Source organism: Lethenteron reissneri, chromosome 60 (genome assembly GCF_015708825.2).
Source record: "Lethenteron reissneri isolate LAM-NWPU_2019-01 chromosome 60, ASM1570882v1, whole genome shotgun sequence".
Taxonomy (NCBI): Eukaryota; Metazoa; Chordata; class Hyperoartia; order Petromyzontiformes; family Petromyzontidae; genus Lethenteron; species Lethenteron reissneri.
Window position 1 is genome coordinate 6,046,385 of NC_083838.1, and position 19,447 is coordinate 6,065,831.

Here is a 19,447-nt window from a genome sequence, read left to right on the forward strand (position 1 = left end):
TATTTTGTCAATCCACCGCTGGATGAGGGCCTCCCCACGCCGGCGAGTTTTTGGGTTTTTTATTTCACCATACTTCACCACACCGGTGGGTTTTGCTGGGTTTTTGTTTCACCATACTTCACCACGCCGGTCAGTGCGGGTTGAATGCGTGTAGCACACACGTGGATACATGGAGGTACTGTGCAGTAATGGGGGTTTCCTTCACTGACCTGCTCAGAGTGCGTGGAGGGAAGTTGAGTGAGATGGCAGGGGAGAGGCAGAGTGCGTGGAGGGAGAGTGGAGTGAGATGAGGAGGGGCAGAGGCAGGAGAGTGTGTGGAGGGGAGTAGAGTGAGATGAGAGGGGAGAGGTAGGAGAGTGCATGGAGGGGAGTGGAGTGAGATGAGAGGAGAGAGGTAGGAGAGTGCGTGGAGGGGAGTTGATTGAGATGACAGGGGAGAGGTAGGAGAGTGCGTGGAGGGAATTGGAGTGAGATGAGAGGGGAGAGGTAAGAGAGAGCGTGGAGTGAGATGAGAGGGGAGAGGTAGGAGAGTGCGTGGAGGGGAATGGAGTGAGATGAGAGATGAGAGGTAGGAGAGTGCATGGAGTGAGATGAGAGGTAGGAGAGTGCATCGAGGGGAGTGGAGTGAGATGAGAGGGAGAGGCAGCGAGCCTGCATTTCAATGCACGTCTTACGCTTCTCCCCTTCAATCGTTGTCCCTCTGCATCGAGCCGAAGACTGACCACTCCGTTTTTTTTCATCAACATTGGGCGTGTGACAGGCTGTGGGGCGACCATGGGCAGCAAGCCTTGGAGAACGCCCACGTGTGTCTGATCAACGCCAGCGCGACGGGAACCGAGATCCTGAAAAACCTGGTGCTGCCTGGTGCGTGCCTCCGTCCACTCCTTCTCGCATAGAGGCGGGGGGACACTTCGACCCCGTGATAAATGCTTCCCTTATCGAATTCATGAATTTCATTGACAAGGAAAAAGCTCTACTCGTGGGGGGTTTAAAACCCAGCTATTGCGCTCACAACACCGCGTGGTTGGAATGTGAAACTTGCATGGAAGGTTGTGCGTTGACACTTTAATTTTCTTGTTTCCGTTTCAGGCATTGGCGCCTTTACGATTTTGGATGGGAACAAAGTCAGTGGGGGAAGATATTGGCAACAAGTAAGGTTTCTTACACGTGTGGACTCTGCCTTCTCATCGCCGTGCTATTCATTTAAATACACGACGATTGCAGCTTTGTGTGGTCCTAAAACATTTTCTGTTTTTGTTGTAACAGTTTCTTTTTGGACAAGAGCAGCATTGGCGAGGTAATGAAATTCATGTTGAGGTGTCCTTTGTAAGGGTCGTTCATCATTTATAGATTTTTCGATTATTATTTTAACACAAGGCTTTTCGCGACCAATATTATTTCATAATAAAGGTTTTTGGGTCAGATCGCGTTATTTATAAAGTGTCGTAACCCTCCATCACCCGACACGACCAAACAGTAAAAAATGTGTCACGTTTTTCAAAGGACAAATTAATTGACTTTTTTAGCCCACCGGTGTGTGTTGAAGAGAGAATCAACAGCATTTGAAAATTGGAGTAGCACGTCGTTTCGCTGATAATTACAATCAGCTTCATCGGGCAAGAATGGTGAAGCTCTCCTGTTGCTTCCGGTCTTAAATAGAGCAGCATCAGGGTGACGTCATCATTTAATTATTATTATTTTGGCAATCGGATAGGAAAATTTCACAAACTAGATAGTCCAATCCAGTTTGATTTTAGGAACGATTGAACCGATTGGCTCGGGCTAATATTCAAAGTGCAAGGTCGCATGCTCAATGTACTTGGTCAGTGGCAGATTTGAAGCTTTCGTGACTGCAAGGATTCATACTCTTAGGTTTTTTCGGTAAAGTCACGTAGGTAAAAAAATAATAAAAATAAAATAATAATTAAATCACGACGTTTCGGAGGCAACACAAGTCTCTGTCTTGTACAGTAAATTTGGCTGTGACGGTCCCACCTGAAGACGGAGACTTGTGTTGCCTCCGAAACGTCGTGATTTAATTTAGTTATTTTCATTTTATTATTATTTTATTATTCTTATTATTTTTACCTACGTGACTTTTACCGAAAAAACCTAAGAGTATGGTCAGTGGCAGCCAAAGAAAAGCACCAGCGCCAGGGATCATCAGGCCACGGTGTGGGTTCATTTGAACAGACACACAAAGACAAAGATTCCATGTGTAGCCTTAACAGACCATAGGTGCAAGTGCTGTTAACGAGCACCTATGAAGGCCGGCACAGTACACGAGGGGGTGGGTGGCCAGCACCACGCCCAACCACCTTTGTCTCCCGAGTGGCGATGTTTGCACATCGGCACCGGTTACTCAATTGAGGCTGAGTCGAGCTAGCTAGGGGGAAAGACCGGACCAGTTCAGTTAATGGTCACTCATGTTGGCCATGAGCGGGAATCCGAAACCTATGATGCTTTTCACGGTTCTTTTTTTCGCAAGCAATTATCAAAAATACAACAACAAAAACAACATTATCAACCCCGAGCCCATTCACAGTTCTAGGTTTCACGTCTTTACTCAGTCAGGCCCCTCCCGATGCCGCATGGCAGAGTTTGAACGGTTTTCCCCAATGCAAAACAAGCCACAGTGCATTTGTGGCCATGCAAGCCAAGTACACCACTGCAGTCTGTACTCATGAAAGAGATACATAGACCCATAGAGATATTCAATAAAGACAAGCTACAGCAGTTTAACACTGGTAGGAACCTCCTGGTTACACCAGCCCACAGGGGATTATTGTGTCCGTCCGTCCGTCGTGCAGGGAGGGGCTGGGTGGGGAGGGAGGGGCTGGGTGGGGAGGGGGAGGGTGGGGAGGGGCTGGGTGGAGAGAGTGGGGAGGGGCTGGGTGGGGAGGGCTGGGTGGGGAGGGTGGGGCTGGGTGGGGGGTGGGGAGGGTGGGGCTGGGTGGAGAGAGTGGGGAGGGGCTGGGTGGGGAGGGGCTGGGTGGAGAGAGTGGGGAGGGGCTGGGTGGGGAGGGGCTGGGTGGGGAGGTGGGGCTGGGTGGGGTTGGGGAGGGTGGGGCTGGGTGGGGGGTGGGGAGGGTGGGGCTGGGTGGGGAGGGGCTGGTCACCCGTGGTGCCCTTAGAAAACTCAACGTTTAACCTACTCACGCCGGCTTGTGCCCGGCCCTCACAGTTGGCCATATTTGCGGAATACACCCCGCCGCCGTTGACCCTGCAGGCCATTGACCGAGCAACCCAACGTTCCTACCAGCTCCCTCCGCAGGAATGTGTTTGTGGCAGCAACCAAAACTAGGGACCCAAACTAGCAAAGCGACTGGTATCCACTCCTTCAACGGAGGAGGAACAGCAAACCGACACGAACGAACTCCTGAAGTCTTCCCGTCGTGGCTGGAAGGCCTCGACATCGGCATCTATCTCCTGGACATATTTCTGCCATTGTGCTCAGGGATATTATAAAAATGTTGAGAAATTGACCACCACGTGGCACGCAACGATGGGCCGGGCCGTGCGTTCATGAGTTCAGTGCTCAAAAAATGGGTTTTCTTCTCGTAACATAATCGGTAATCTTACGAGGGCTCAGAGTTTTGTGATGACCAAGGGTTGTGATCAAGGTCGTAGGTTACGATGCATGTAGAGAGAAGGACATTCTAGCCCAGGGGTCGGGAACCTTTTTGACTGGGAGAGCCATAAAAGCCAAATATTTCTAATATATTGCATTGAGAGCCATATAGTATTTTTAACGTATAATAAATTAAATATGCATCACTTTTTAATGCGACTTCTGGTGCTGCATGGTTTTGCTGATGGCCTTGTAGTCTGGTTCGTACGTGGTGAGGTTGAGCTTCATGCAGGCGTTGAGGCCCCGTGACCCGAGAAATTTATCTTCAAAACTAATTTCTGATTACTTTAAAATGACACAGTATTATTAAGCAATATCACAAGTAATTTAAAATCAGTTCCAAACTGATTTTTGTATTTTTTTTTCAACTCAAAATGTCTGGGAGCCATATGCCGTCACCAGAAGAGCCATATATGGCTCGCGAGCCATAGGTTCCCGACCGCTGCTCTAGGCCGTGCTTGTGTTACAGAGTCGAGCGAAGACGGCGATGCATCTCATCCAGGAGCTGAACAGCGACGTGTCTGGAAACTTTGTTGAGGAGGTAAGACGACAGACGGAGTTATAAGTTGCTCGTTTGAGGAAGTTTATTAAATCCTTTATATTAAGTTTGCATGCTTGCTTGCTTGCGTGCTTGCTTGCTTGCTTGCGTGCTTTCTTGCTTGCTTAGGACCGTGCAAATCTTTCGGTCGTTTTTTAACCCACTTCCCGTGATCCAATCGAGCTGACATTTTCCACACAGCCTCGTTGTGCGTGACAAAAAAAAATTATTTTACATATATTCAAATAGAACGCATTCATGGCTTTGGCTGAACGTCAGAGTGTAAGAGCCCAGAGCGTAACCCCTCCACAGGCCGTGGCGGAGTAGCGCAGTTGGTAGCGCCCTCGCTTCCCATGCCAAAGGTCGCGGGATCGATCCCCGCGTCCTCCACAGGTGAATATATTTTTAAATCCTTTATATTAAGTTCGCTGCCACGCATATAAAGGATTTATAGTGAAAAACTTTGTTTTTACGGGTTATACTTATGGAGAGGTTCGGTTTGTGACTACGCCTGGCCTGCATAACAAAAGTGTGAAAAAGAAAGCTATTGTTTAGTAGCAGGCGATAGGGCATCATCGGGACCGCTCTTTTTTACACGCTTTTATTTAACTCCGTCTGTTGTATCCTCAAAAAGAAATATTGTAACTGAATTTTTATCCACTTACCAATGTGCTATCGACTGCAAACTTAAAATAGCTATGTCATACTGATGACAACACGATATTCTATCATTGAAAATCCAAAACATGTATTTTAAAACTTTTTACACACTTTCATTTAACTTACTGTATGTGTTGTCGTATCCAAAAATCTTGTAACTCAATTTCAACCGTAATCCCAATGTCGTATCGACTGCAAACTTGGTATCGGTATTTCATACTGATGACAATACTATATTCTATCATTGAAAATTAAAAATAAATATTTTTTAACAATCTTTTTTACGGCTCTAATTGTCGACGCTCAACTCGCGTTGCCTGTAAATCACCACGGTCCCTTACGTCACGGAAAGCCTCGGGGAGCCACGCCGAGGGGCGGGGGATGTGGAAGGAGGGGAGGGGCGATGGGGGAAGGGGGCAGGGGGAGGGGCAGCTCGGACAGTACATTTCATTAAAGCGAGTTTTTAAAAAAGTATTTTTTAATTTTTTATTTATTTCCATTGATACCTCGGATACTTATGAGAAGGAAACATTTTACATGCAGAAAGATCGGTGTGGGAAAAATAATGATGAAACGTTTACAGATTTTAACATTCACGCGGCAATTTTCCGACGTGAATTTGTTTCTTTTAATGCAACAGGCTGTGGAGAAAGTCTTAGAAAAGGAGCCCACGTTCTTTCACAAGTTCACCGTGGTCATCACCACACAGCTGCCGGAAAGGTAATGCACCAGCCGCCCGGAACCTCGCCTCACGCCACGCTCTCCTCGCCGTTCCCCCTCCGACCCTCGCGTCGTCACACGGCGACCCCTCGCGTCGTCACACCGTGACCCCTCGCGACGTCACACGGCGACCCCTCGCGTCGTCACACCGTGACCCCTCGCGACGTCAAACGGCGACCCCTCGCGACGTCACACGGCGACCCCTCGCGACGTCACACGGCGACCCCTCGCGACGACCTCTCGCGACGTCACACGGCGACCCCTCGCGACGTCACACGGCGACCCCTCGCGACGTCACACCGCGACCCCTCGCGACGTCACACCGCGACCTCTCGCGTCGTCACACGGCGACCCCTCGCGACAACCCCTCGCGACGTCACATGGCGACCCCTCGCGACGTCACACGGCGACCCCTCGCGACGTCACACGGCGACCCCTCGCGACGTCACACGGCGACCCCTCGCGACGTCACACCGCGACCCCTCGCGTCGTCACACGGCGACCCCTCGCGTCGTCACACGGCGACCCCTCGCGTCGTCACGGCGACCCCTCGCGTTGTCACGGCGACCCCTCGCGTCGTCACACGGCGACCCCTCGCGTCGTCACACCGCGACCCCTCGCGACGTCACACGGCGACCCCTCGCGACGTCACACGGCGACCCCTCGCGACAACCCCTCGCGACGTCACACGGCGACCCCTCGCGACGTCACACGGCGACCCCTCGCGACGTCACACCGCGACCCCTCGCGTCGTCACACGGCGACCCCTCGCGTCGTCAAACGGCGACCCCTCGCGACGTCATACGGCGACCCCTCGCGTCGTCACACGGCGACCCCTCGCGTCGTCACACGGCGACCCCTCGCGTCGTCACACGGCGACCCCTCGCGTCGTCACGGCGACCCCTCGCGTCGTCACACGGCGACCCCTCGCGTCGTCACACGGCGACCCCTCGCGTCGTCACGCGGCGACCCCTCGCGTCGTCGCGCGGCGACCCCTCGCGTCGTCGCGCGGCGACCCCTCGCGTCGTCGCGCGGCGACCCCTCGCGACGTCGCGCGGCGACCCCTCGCGTCGTCGCGCGGCGACCCCTCGCGTCGTCGCACGGCGACCCCTCGCGTCGTCGCACGGCGACCCCTCGCGCCGTCGCACGGCGACCCCTCGCGACGTCGCACGGCGACCCCTCGCGATGTCACACGGCGACCCCTCGCGTCGTCACACGGCGACCCCTCGCGTCGTCACACGGCGACCCCTCGCGTCGTCACACGGCGACCCCTCGCGTCGTCACACGGCGACCCCTCGCCTCGTCACACGGCGACCCCTCGCGCCGTCACACGGCGACCCCTCGCGCCGTCACACGGCGACCCCTCGCGTCGTCACACGGCGACCCCTCGCGTCGTCGCGCCGCGACCCCTCGCGACGTCGCGCGGCGACCCCTCGCGACGTCGCGCGGCGACCCCTCGCGTCGTCGCGCGGCGACCCCTCGCGACGTCGCACGGCGACCCCTCGCGTCGTCACACGGCGACCCCTCGCGTCGTCACACGGCGACCCCTCGCGTCGTCACACCGCGACCCCTCGCGACGCCGCGCGGCGACCCCTCGCGACACCGCGCGGCGACCCCTCGCGTCGTCGCGCGGCGACCCCTCGCGTCGTCGCGCGGCGACCCCTCGCGTCGTCGCGCGGCGACCCCTCGCGTCGTCGCGCGGCGACCCCTCGCGTCGTCGCGCGGCACCCCTCGCGACGTCGCGCGGCGACCCCCTCGCGTCGTCACGCCGCGACCCCTCGCGTCGTCACACCGCGACCCCTCGCGACGTCACACGGCGACCCCTCGCGTCGTCACGCGGCGACCCCTCGCGTCGTCACGCGGCGACCCCTCGCGACGTCACGCGGCGACCCCTCGCGTCGTCACGCGGCGACCCCTCGCGCCGTCACGCGGCGACCCCTCGCGTCGTCACGCGGCGACCCCTCGCGTCGTCACGCGGCGACCCCTCGCGACGTCACGCGGCGACCCCTCGCGTCGTCACGCGGCGACCCCTCGCGTCGTCACGCGGCGACCCCTCGCGACGTCACACGGCGACCCCTCGCGACGTCACACGGCGACCCCTCGCGTCGTCACACGGCGACCCCTCGCGACGTCACACGGCGACCCCTCGCGTCGTCACACGGTCGGCTCCGCACGGCGCGAAAGAAGCAGTTCAACGCACGCACGTTCCGCCGCGTCCGCACCCCTCCGCCCGACAGCACGCTGCTGCGGCTGGCGGCGGTGCTGTGGCAGGCGGGCGTGCCGTTGCTGGCGTGCCGAGCCTACGGCATGGCGGGCTACATGCGCGTGGCACTTCGCGAGCACACGGTCGTCGAGTCGCACCCGGACAACGCGCTCGAAGACCTGCGCCTCGACCGTCCCTTCCCGGCGCTCGTCAAACACCTGGCTTCCTGCGACCTGGCCCTCCTCGACAAGAAGGTGCTTCACACCTGCCCGCCACCCTCACCTCACCCCCCACACACACACACACACTCCCGGTGAACTCCGTGTCACACAATTGGACGTCGTGCGCAGGAGGTGGATGGATGGATGGGGCTGCCTTGCTGTGCGAGATGGAGTGGGCTTTGGGGAGGCCTTCATCCCAGCAGAGGCTAGATTATGGCCAAAACTAAAATAAGAACTCTTGACTAAGATAATTGTTTTTTTACCCTTCTATCTGGCAACAAAACTGACACCTTTTTTTACAAGGAGTCATGTTTGCATAGACCACAATACCTGCAGTCATAATGCATTATAACTGCAGATATTGTGGTCTATGCAAACATGACTCCTTGTAAAAAAAAAAGGTGTCAGTTTTGTTGCCAGATAGAAGGGTAAAAAACCAATTATCATATTTTTTACTGGCAAATGAGGTTCCAATGGTGTAAACTCTTGACTAATTTTAGCACTGAGCTGTCTAGCTCTTTTTCGGAAGCGACTTGGCCACAAATGATAGCTCAACGAGGTGGCTTATCATCACGTGGATATTTCTAGCAGCCAAATACTCCTCTTCTTGGTTCTTTCGGTAAAGTCACGTAGAAGGGAAATAATAAAAATAAAACATAATAAAATACAATTCTCACGACGTTTCGGCCACAACGCAAGCAGCCATCCTCAGGTGAAGAACAGGTCTGTCGGAAAGACAGCGTCTGAATGAAACACCACCAAGCTTGGCAGCGTATATTTAAGCTGGGTTAGAGGAGGAGGGAGCCTTGACAAAAAAAAAATTCAGCCAAATACTCTTAAACACGTGATGTTGATTCTCATTGTGGAAGGATGCAAACTGGAACCCACGTCCTCCTGCACACCAGGCCAGGGAGTTAACATCTGACCACCGCGGCACCCCATTTCCCTCTATAAGAGCTTCACGACCGTCTTCTTCATCTTATCCCACGTGGCAGAATTACGTGTGAATGTGTGTGCGTTTTTGGTTTAGATCGCGTTATTTATAAATGTGTCCTAACCCTCCACCACCCGACACGGCCAATCAGCAAAAAAGTGTCACGTTGACAAAAGACAAAATAGTTCACTGCTTTAGCCCACCGGTGTGTTGAAGCGTGAAATCATTTATAAATAACGCGATCTAACCCAAAAACGTTGATTATGAATAATATTGGTCGCGAAAGCCTTCGTGTTAAGCGGTTGTTATTGTTTGCGTGCGCGTGTGTTTGTACGTGTACGCAAGCATTGATGGCTTGTGGCACCGTGTTACGCTCCCGATGGCCGGAGTTTGTTCAGCAATCATGGATAGTATCAGTAGCTTGTGGCATTTGAACCGTATCCTGGTCCGCCCCTAGGTTGATTCAGCCTTAAATGAGTAATTCGCTAAATGAGTACGCAGGTCTCTTGAAAAAAATTATACTTCTGATCTCAGTATGCTGTCACTTGCATTTTCCACCAATAGCCTGTTTAGAATACGTTCGTGATGTTTGTCTTTCTGTGTGTGTGTGATCAACAGGAGCACAGTCATACGCCATGGCTGGTGGTGGTAGCCAAGTATTTGGACGTGTGGAGGTCACAGGTGACGGTCGTCCCTTCGCCCGGTTCCCTCCCGTCACCGTGCTCGCGGCTTGTTTCTTAAACGTTACCCCGTCTTAATTTTGGAGCTTTCGTGACTGCAGGAATTATTCTTTGGTTCTTTCGGTTAAGTCACGTCTAAAGATAAAATAATAAATTAAATAATAGCATATTACGACGTTTCGATTGCAACACAAGCAATCATCATCAGGCATAAAAGAAATAGCAACAAAAATCTAACTAGAAAACTACAGACAGATTTTTGTTGCTATTTCTTTTATGCCTGATGATGATTGCTTGTGTTGCAATCGAAACGTCGTAATATGCTATTATTTAATTTACTATTTTATCTTTAGACGTGACTTAACCGAAAGAACCAAAGAATAAACGTTACCCCGTCACTCTCTTGCTCTCTCTTTCTCCTGGGCCCGTGTCGTTCTCTTACACTGTGACGCTGTGCGTGTGCTTGCAGCACGATGGCAGTCTGCCCAAGAACTACAAGGAGAAGGACCAGTTTAAGGAGCTGATCAGGCAAGGTATGGCAATCGCTTGAGCGCTTCCCCTCGACCCCGTGCCAGCCCCGTGTGTAGGTTCCTGGTGGGGTTGGCACCATCACAGATTGTGATGTACACTCTTAGGTTTTTTCGATAAAGTCACGTAGGTAAAAAATAAATAATAAATAATAAATAGTACTAATAATAGAAATAAAATAATTAATCGCGACGTTTCGGAGGCAACACAAGTCTCCGTCATCAGGTGGGACCGTCGCAGCTGAATTTACTGTATAATACTGTACAATAACGTGACTTTACCGAAAAAACCTAAGAGTATGAATCCTTGCAGTCACGAAAGCTTCAAATCTAGAATTAGATTGTGATGCCTTGGGGGTGGGGAGGGGTGGGGGGGGGGCTTCGTTCCCAGTACGGCTGGTGACCCCGCTACGACACTCCCAAACTTAGAGAGCATGGCAACGCATCACGCGGATTTTATAATACAGGTAGTCCCCGAGTTACGATGGGGTCCGACTTACGATATTTCGATCTTACGATGGCGATAGCGATTCGACAAAATTGCCACCGACAACCTAACATCGTTCAAGTATGCAGACGACGGACAGAATCTTGGCGAGTACGGCACAATGTGATACGTAACGATACGTTCAATGCATGTATACACTACACTATACACTACTATACACTACACTATACACTACACTATACACTACTATACACTACACTATACACTACACTATACACTACACTATACACTACATGATTACTATACACTACACTATACACTACTATACACTACACTATACACTACACTATACACTACATGATTACTATACACTACACTATACACTACTATACACTACACTATACACTACACTATACACTACATGATTACTATACACTACACTATACACTACTATACACTACACTATACACTACACTATACACTACTATACACTACACTATACACTACACTATACACTACATGATTACTATACACTACACTATACACTACTATACACTACACTATACACTACACTATACACTACATGATTACTATACACTACACTATACACTACTATACACTACACTATAATCTACACTATACACTACATGATTACTATACACTACACTATACACTACACTATACACTACATTATTACTATACACTACACTATACACTACTATACACTACACTACACACTACATGATTACTATACACTACGCTATGATACGTAGCTTTAGCGATTTCATTTTAGGGTTACCACTATACGATACGTTCAATGCATGTTAAAAGTTTTTATAGCAGATAGGATTGTTTCCTGAAAAAAAACTTTCTATTAAATTGCAGTTCACATAGGTAGGCTAAGAATTTACCTTGCTTTTTTTACTTTCAATTTTACTGTGCAATACAGTATTGTAATTAATAAATACATACAGTATATAGTTTATAGAGTACAGTACTCTAAATTGCTCTGTTTTGCTAAATTGTCACCATTCTTTAAGACTCCTGGGCAGGCTAGACCATCTTCGACTTACGATATTTTCGACTTACGATGGGGTCGTCGTAACGCATCTCCATCGTAAGCAGAGGACTACCTGTAATTACCGGTCCTTGCAGACCTCCATGTGGTGTCCACTCTTATAAGAGTTGGTTTAGCTCCGGGTTTCCTCCCGCTACCGCAGAGTGAACTATTTATTTTATTTCACCAGGCTAAGGCCACTGAGCTACGTAGCTATTTTTAAATCTTTTATATTAAGTTCACTTGCTTGCTTACGACCGTGCAAATATTTCGGTCGTTTTTTAACCCACTTCCCGTGATCCAATCGAGCTGACATTTTGCACACAGACTCGTTGTGCGTGACAATGCATTTTCGTGAGAAAAAAAATGCAAAAATTTTTCACTTTTTAGGAAAAAAAAAATGTCATATTTAATTTAAAATACCAATGTGATAAAAATGAAACTCTTACTCAAGAAAAACATAATAAAATAAAACCGATGCCACGCATATAATGGATTTATAGTGAAAAACTTTGTTTTTACGGGTTAGTTTTTTCAGGGAGTGACCTGGCTATCGCAAATGATAGCTCAAAGAGGTGGCTTATCATCATGTGGAAATGTATAAGCAGCCATATACTCTAAATGCACGTTTGTAACCTTGGAGAGAAAAACAGGGAAGACGCGGAGAAAAATCCACACGATCACACATGCAAACTCCATGTATATTGGAGTCGGTTCTAGATTTGAAGCTTTCGTGACTGCAATGATTCATACTCTTAGGTTTTTTCGGTAAAGTCACGTAGGTAAAAAATAAATAATAATAAAAAGAAGTAATAAAAATAATAGAAAATAATAGAAATAAAAAAATAGAACATTTTTATTTTAAAAAATGTTTATATTATTTATTATTATTCATTTTTATTATTTATTTTTTACCTACGTGCCTTTACCGAAAAAACCTAGGAGTATTGGTGTCAGGGTTAGGATCAAATCCATGACCGGTATACCAGGCAAGGCAGTTAACATCTCGCCACCGCAGCACCCCATTGGATAGACATCTCCGGACAGGATCCTGCTGCCTTGAGGTTCGGTGCAGCTGTTCTGGGCAAATCCCCTTTTGTGTTATCCGTAAGTTTACATCCCGAATGCAGTGAGCTGTGAGTTTTTGTTATGTATGTGTAATAAAGGTCGTGGAAGCGACTTCTGGAATCCGGTCTTTATTTGTCTTTCGTTCACAACACTCCCGTCTTACTCCTTCACGCTGCTGACAGACAGCGTGAGAGGGAGTGAGAGACACGCGTGGCCACGTGGTAGCCTGGACCCCACTCCAGCGTGGCCTCACCCTCCGTTCGTTCCAGATCTCACCACGTGTTGTCCGTCTCCACCCCTTTTAATACCCGGGTCACGTGGTACCTTTCCACCAATCCTGGTTGACCTCTATGGAATCTTCTAGACTTCATCGTACGTTCCCAGGACCGCGCCCCTGACTCGTCCCCCCATTGGCTGTGGCTACAGCCAGCAGATCCAATCCTCTACTTACAGATGTCCCCTTCCCATCACGTCAGGGCCACGCCCCTAGACTTCACCCCATTGGCTATGGGCCAGGACCAGCAGAGCCAATCATCGTAACGAGGTGTGACCCATCGGCAACCCGGATATATCCTCACATTAAATATGGATAGACGCCCCCTGCTAGCGGCTGATTGTGCGGAGCGTTCGTTCTTGCAGGGATGATCAAGAACGAGCACGGAGCGTCGTCTGTCGAGGAGAACTTTGAGGAGGCCATCAAGAACACAACGACCGCTCTCAACCCAACACGGGTGAGCGAGGGCTGCTGCCTGCGTCTGCGTGTATGTATGTGTAACGCGAGCGTAAACGGGGTTCGCTGCTGGGCTCTGGCCCAATCATACGGCCCGGGGTATTGGGGGGCGGAGCCCAGTATGGGGGTATATGGGAGGGCCCGCCGTTCACCTCGGGTCCAATCGGAAGCGAGGTGAACGGGGGTGGAGCCAGCAGGGCGCTATGGGAAGGCCGGATCTGACGGTGTCGGAAGGGGAGGAGACAGGATCACGTGGGAAAGGGGATATAGGGGGGAGCCTGGAAGGGCTCCGGGTCGGTTGTTGGAGTGAGGAAGCTGAGCCACGTTGGGTGGCCGGAGGGGATCCGCGCCAGCAGCCACGTGGCTGGAGGACCTCAGCACACCGTCGGCCAGCGGTGTGCGGATTGGGGGAGCGGAGGAGCTGACGAGGAAGCGCGTGCGGGACGCGCGCGAGGAGACGCTGGTCCGCTGTCAGGACCAGCGGGGTGCGAGCAAGAAGCTAAATAAAAAGAGCAACGGAGACCAGCAGTGCGTGACAAAGTCTTTTATTACATATGTGTAGTGTCCTCCTCAGTGTGTGTGTGTGTGTAGCACACAGTCGGAGACGAAGTAGTTGCAGGAGGTACCGTCTCTTTTATTTCCGTTACACCACTGCGGCCGTTCACACTCGCGTGGATCGCCTCCTCTCTCGACCACGTTGCCTTACAGCCCGGCCTAGACACAACCCTGACCGCGTTGCGCCGACGGCGTCGACCGAGACAGCCAACTACTCTCCGACCACACAATTATCGGGCGAAGACGACGAGACGAGACGAGTCCACTCCCCAAACCGGCAGCCCGGAGCTCCCGCTCTCCGCTGCTTTTATTCCCCGTTCTCCGCTCCCTTCTCGAACCCACTAGCGGGCTCCAGGTGCCTCCCGATGAGGTCTTCCGTGACCCTTGCCCTAGTACCTCCGCCCTGCCGGCACACACACCGGGTTTATTGTTGAGACACACACACACCGTGGACACGCTCCACGGCCTGTGCGCTTACTGTCCACCGCAGTTTCCGCTGCTGGACAGCAGTCGGCGCTGTGTCACTACATATGTATGTTGAACTTCTTTCGCCCCATACGTAGCCAACCGTGCTCATCGCAGGCGTCGACGGTAGTTGGTGAGGGGCTATCCCCTTCCTGCGGCCAGCGCGCAACTTAGCCCACCGTGAGCTCCGTATCCGGGTGCCTTCCGCAATAAAAATATGGATTGCGCGTGTGGCGTTTAAATCGCACGCACAATCACATTTTTTTTCTTTTTTCGACTGCGCTTTGTCCAGATTCCTGATGGTATTCGGCAACTCTTCAGTGACCCCAGCTGTCAAAGCCTCTCGGCCAAGGTGAGCGGAAATGTCAGCCGAGTACTCACTCAACTTCCTGCTCACTCAACCTCATACTCACTCAACTACATACTCACCCACACTCAACCTCCCACTCACTCACACTCAACTTCCTGTTCACTCACTCAACCTCATACTCACCCACACTCAACCTCCTGTTCACTCACTCAACCTCATACTCACTCAACTACATACTCACCCACACTCAACCTCCCACTCACCCACACTCAACTTCCTGTTCACTCACTCAACCTCATACTCACCCACACTCAACCTCCCACTCACCCACACTCAACCTCCTGCTCACTCACTCAACTTCATACTCACCCACACTCAACCTCCTGCTCACTCACTCAACCTCATACTCACTCACTCAACTACATACTCACCCACACTCAACCTCCTGCTCACTCACTCAACCTCATACTCACCCACACTCAACCTCCTGCTCACTCACTCAACCTCCCACTCACCCACACTCACCTCCTGCTCACTCACTCAACCTCATACTCACCCACACTCAACCTCATACTCACCCACACTCACCCTCCTGCTCACTCACTCAACCTCCTACTCACCCACACTCACCCTCCTGCTCACTCACTCAACCTCCTACTCACCCACACTCAACCTCCTGTTCACTCACTCAACCTCATACTCACCCACACTCACCCTCCTGCTCACTCACTCAACCTCATACTCACCCACACTCACCCTCCTGCTCACTCACTCAACCTCATACTCACCCACACTCAACCTCATACTCACCCACACTCACCCTCCTGCTCACTCACTCAACCTCCTACTCACCCACACTCAACCTCCTGTTCACTCACTCAACCTCCTACTCACCCACACTCAACCTCCTGTTCACTCACTCAACCTCATACTCACCCACACTCACCCTCCTGCTCACTCACTCAACCTCATACTCACCCACACTCAACCTCCTGTTCACTCACTCAACCTCATACTCACCCACACTCAACCTCCTGTTCACTCACTCAACCTCCCACTCACCCACACTCAACCTCCCACTCACCCACACTCAACCTCCTACTCACCCACACTCAACCTCCTGTTCATTCACTCAACCTCCTACTCACCCACACTCAACCTCCTGTTCACTCACTCAACCTCCTACTCACCCACACTCAACCTCCTGTTCACTCACTCAACCTCATACTCACCCACACTCACCCTCCTGCTCACTCACTCAACCTCATACTCACCCACACTCAACCTCCTGTTCACTCACTCAACCTCATACTCACCCACACTCAACCTCCTGTTCACTCACTCAACCTCCCACTCACCCACACTCAACCTCCCACTCACCCACACTCAACCTCCTACTCACCCACACTCAACCTCCTGTTCACTCACTCAACCTCCTACTCACCCACACTCACCTCCTGCTCATTAACTCAACCTCCCACTCACCCACACTCACCTTCTGCTCACCCACTCAACCTCATACTCACCCACACTCAACCTCCTGTTCACTCACTCAACCTCATACTCACCCACACTCAACCTCCTGTTCACTCACTCAACCTCCTACTCACCCACACTCACCTCCTGCTCATTAACTCAACCTCCCACTCACCCACACTCACCTTCTGCTCACCCACTCAACCTCATACTCACCCACACTCAACCTCCTGTTCACTCACTCAACCTCATACTCACCCACACTCAACCTCCTGTTCACTCACTCAACCTCCTACTCACCCACACTCACCTCCTGCTCATTAACTCAACCTCATACTCACCCACACTCAACCTCCTGCTCACTCACTCAACCTCATACTCACCCACACTCAACCTCCTGCTCACCCACTCAACCTCCTACTCACCCACACTCACCTCCTGTTCATTAACTCAACCTCATACTCACCCACACTCACCCTCCTGCTCACTCACTCAACCTCCTACTCACCCACACTCACCTCCTGTTCATTAACTCAACCTCATACTCACCCACACTCAACCTCCTGCTCACTCAACCTCATACTCACCCACACTCACCCTCCTGCTCATTAACTCAACCTCCCACTCACCCACACTCACCTCCTGTTCATTAACTCAACCTCATACTCACCCACACTCAACCTCCTGCTCACTCAACCTCCTACTCACCCACACTCACCTCCTGCTCATTAACTCAACCTCCCACTCACCCACACTCACCTCCTGTTCACTCACTCAACCTCATACTCACCCACACTCAACCTCCTGCTCACCCACTCAACCTCCTACTCACCCACACTCACCTCCTGTTCATTAACTCAACCTCATACTCACCCACACTCACCCTCCTGCTCACTCACTCAACCTCCTACTCACCCACACTCACCTCCTGTTCATTAACTCAACCTCATACTCACCCACACTCAACCTCCTGCTCACTCAACCTCATACTCACCCACACTCACCCTCCTGCTCATTAACTCAACCTCCCACTCACCCACACTCACCTCCTGCTCATTAACTCAACCTCATACTCACCCACACTCAACCTCCTGCTCACTCACTCAACCTCATACTCACTCACACTCAACCTGCTCACTTGCACTTCAGTTCCTGATCACGCACCCAACCTCCCACTCACCCACACCCAACCTCCCGCTCACCCACACTCAACCTCCCACTCGCCCACACCCAACCTCCCACTCACCCACACTCAACCACCCACTCACCCACACCCAACCTCCCACCCACCCACACCCAACCTCCCACCCACCCACACCCAACCTCCCACTCACCCACACTCAACCTCCCACTCACCCACACCCAACCTCCCACTCACCCACACCCAACCTCCCACTCACTCACACTCAACCTCCCACTCACCCACACCCAACCTCCCACTCACCCACACCCAACCTCCCACTCACCCACACCCAACCTCCCACTCACCCACACCCAACCTCCCACTCACCCACACTCAACCTCCCACTCACCCACACCCAACCTCCCACCCACCCACACCCAACCTCCCACTCACCCACACCCCAACCTCCCACTCACCCACACCCAACCTCCCGCTCACCCACACCCAACCTCCCACTCACCCACACTCAACCTCCCACTCGCCCACACCCAACCTCCCACCCACCCACACCCAACCTCCCACCCACCCACACCCAACCTCCCACCCACCCACACCCAACCTCCCACTCACCCACACTCAACCTCCCACTCACCCACACCCAACCTCCCACTCACCCACACCCAACCTCCCACTCACCCACACCCAACCTCCCGCTCACCCACACCCAACCTCCCACCCACCACACCCAACCTCCCGCTCACCCACACCCAACCTCCCACCCACCCACACCCAACCTCCCACCCACCCACACCCAACCTCCCACTCACCCACACTCAACCTCCCACTCACCCACACCCAACCTCCCACTCACCCACACCCAACCTCCCACTCACCCACACCCAACCTCCCGCTCACCCACACCCAACCTCCCGCTCACCCACACTCAACCTCCCACCCACCCACACCCAACCTCCCACCCACCCACACCCAACCTCCCACTCACCCACACTCAACCTCCCACTCACCCACACCCAACCTCCCACTCACCCACACCCAACCTCCCACTCACCCACACCCAACCTCCCACTCACTCACACCCAACCTCCCGCTCACCCACACTCAACCTCCCACTCACCCACACCCAACCTCCCACCCACCCACACCCAACCTCCCACTCACCCACACCCAACCTCCCACTCACCCACACCCAACCTCCCACTCACCCACACCCAACCTCCCACTCACCCACACCCAACCTCCCGCTCACCCACACCCAACCTCCCGCTCACCCACACTCAACCTCCCACTCACCCACACCCAACCTCCCACTCACCCACACCCAACCTCCCACTCACCCACACCCAACCTCCCGCTCACCCAAACCCAACCTCCCGCTCACCCACACTCAACCTCCCGCTCACCCACACCCAACCTCCCGCTCACCCACACTCAACCTCCCACTCACCCACACCCAACCTCCCACTCACCCACACTCAACCTCCCACTCACCCACACTCAACCTCCCGCTCACCCAAACCCAACCTCCCGTTCACCCACACTCAACCTCCCACTCACCCACACCCAACCTCCCGCTCGCCCACACCCAACCTCCCGCTCGCCCACACCCAAACTCTCTCGCGCACCACAGCTCCCCCGGCCACCGCCATGTAACGGTCTCTTCCCGCTCTGACGTTCCCGCCGCCAGAGCGCCGACTTCTGGGTGCTCGTGCGAGCGCTGCGAGACTTCGTGGAGGCCGAGGGGGCGGAGGGCGTGTTGCCGCTGCGTGGTTCCATCCCGGACATGATCGCCGACTCGGACAAGTTCGTGCGCCTCCAGAACGTGTGCGTGACCCCGAGCCCCTCCGCCCTGGGGCGCCCGTCGCTGACCTTTGACCCCCGCCCCTTAGACTGACGTGCCGTGTCCTGGTTTGTCTTTTCACCGAGCCGCCTCGGGATCGACGTAAGCTAGGAAGAAGGAGTCATGCGTTTGGACGGATTCCGGAACACTCCGGAATCCGTCCAAGCGGTTATTTAGCGGCGACGTTACGTTCCGAGCCGCACGGAGAGAGACCACGTCGCGCGCGATGTCATCGAATTGGCC

The 19,447-nt window shown here is 52.8% G+C and overlaps 1 protein-coding gene across 1 annotated transcript in view; it reads left to right on the forward strand.

The window, feature by feature from the left end:
- The first annotated feature begins 758 nt into the window (after window positions 1-758).
- The window catches only part of LOC133357936 (NEDD8-activating enzyme E1 regulatory subunit-like), a 28,501-nt gene continuing 9,812 nt past the window's right edge, over window positions 759-19,447 (forward strand). The window contains exons 1-11 of the mRNA XM_061576128.1: window positions 759-864; window positions 1,090-1,151; window positions 1,267-1,297; window positions 4,101-4,172; window positions 5,470-5,549; window positions 7,787-8,006; window positions 9,526-9,588; window positions 10,057-10,120; window positions 13,327-13,418; window positions 14,730-14,789; window positions 19,052-19,188. Of these exons, the coding sequence (XP_061432112.1) occupies window positions 1,114-1,151; window positions 1,267-1,297; window positions 4,101-4,172; window positions 5,470-5,549; window positions 7,787-8,006; window positions 9,526-9,588; window positions 10,057-10,120; window positions 13,327-13,418; window positions 14,730-14,789; window positions 19,052-19,188 (857 nt within the window). The 5' untranslated portion in view covers window positions 759-864; window positions 1,090-1,113. The remainder of the gene's footprint in view (window positions 865-1,089; window positions 1,152-1,266; window positions 1,298-4,100; window positions 4,173-5,469; window positions 5,550-7,786; window positions 8,007-9,525; window positions 9,589-10,056; window positions 10,121-13,326; window positions 13,419-14,729; window positions 14,790-19,051; window positions 19,189-19,447) is intronic.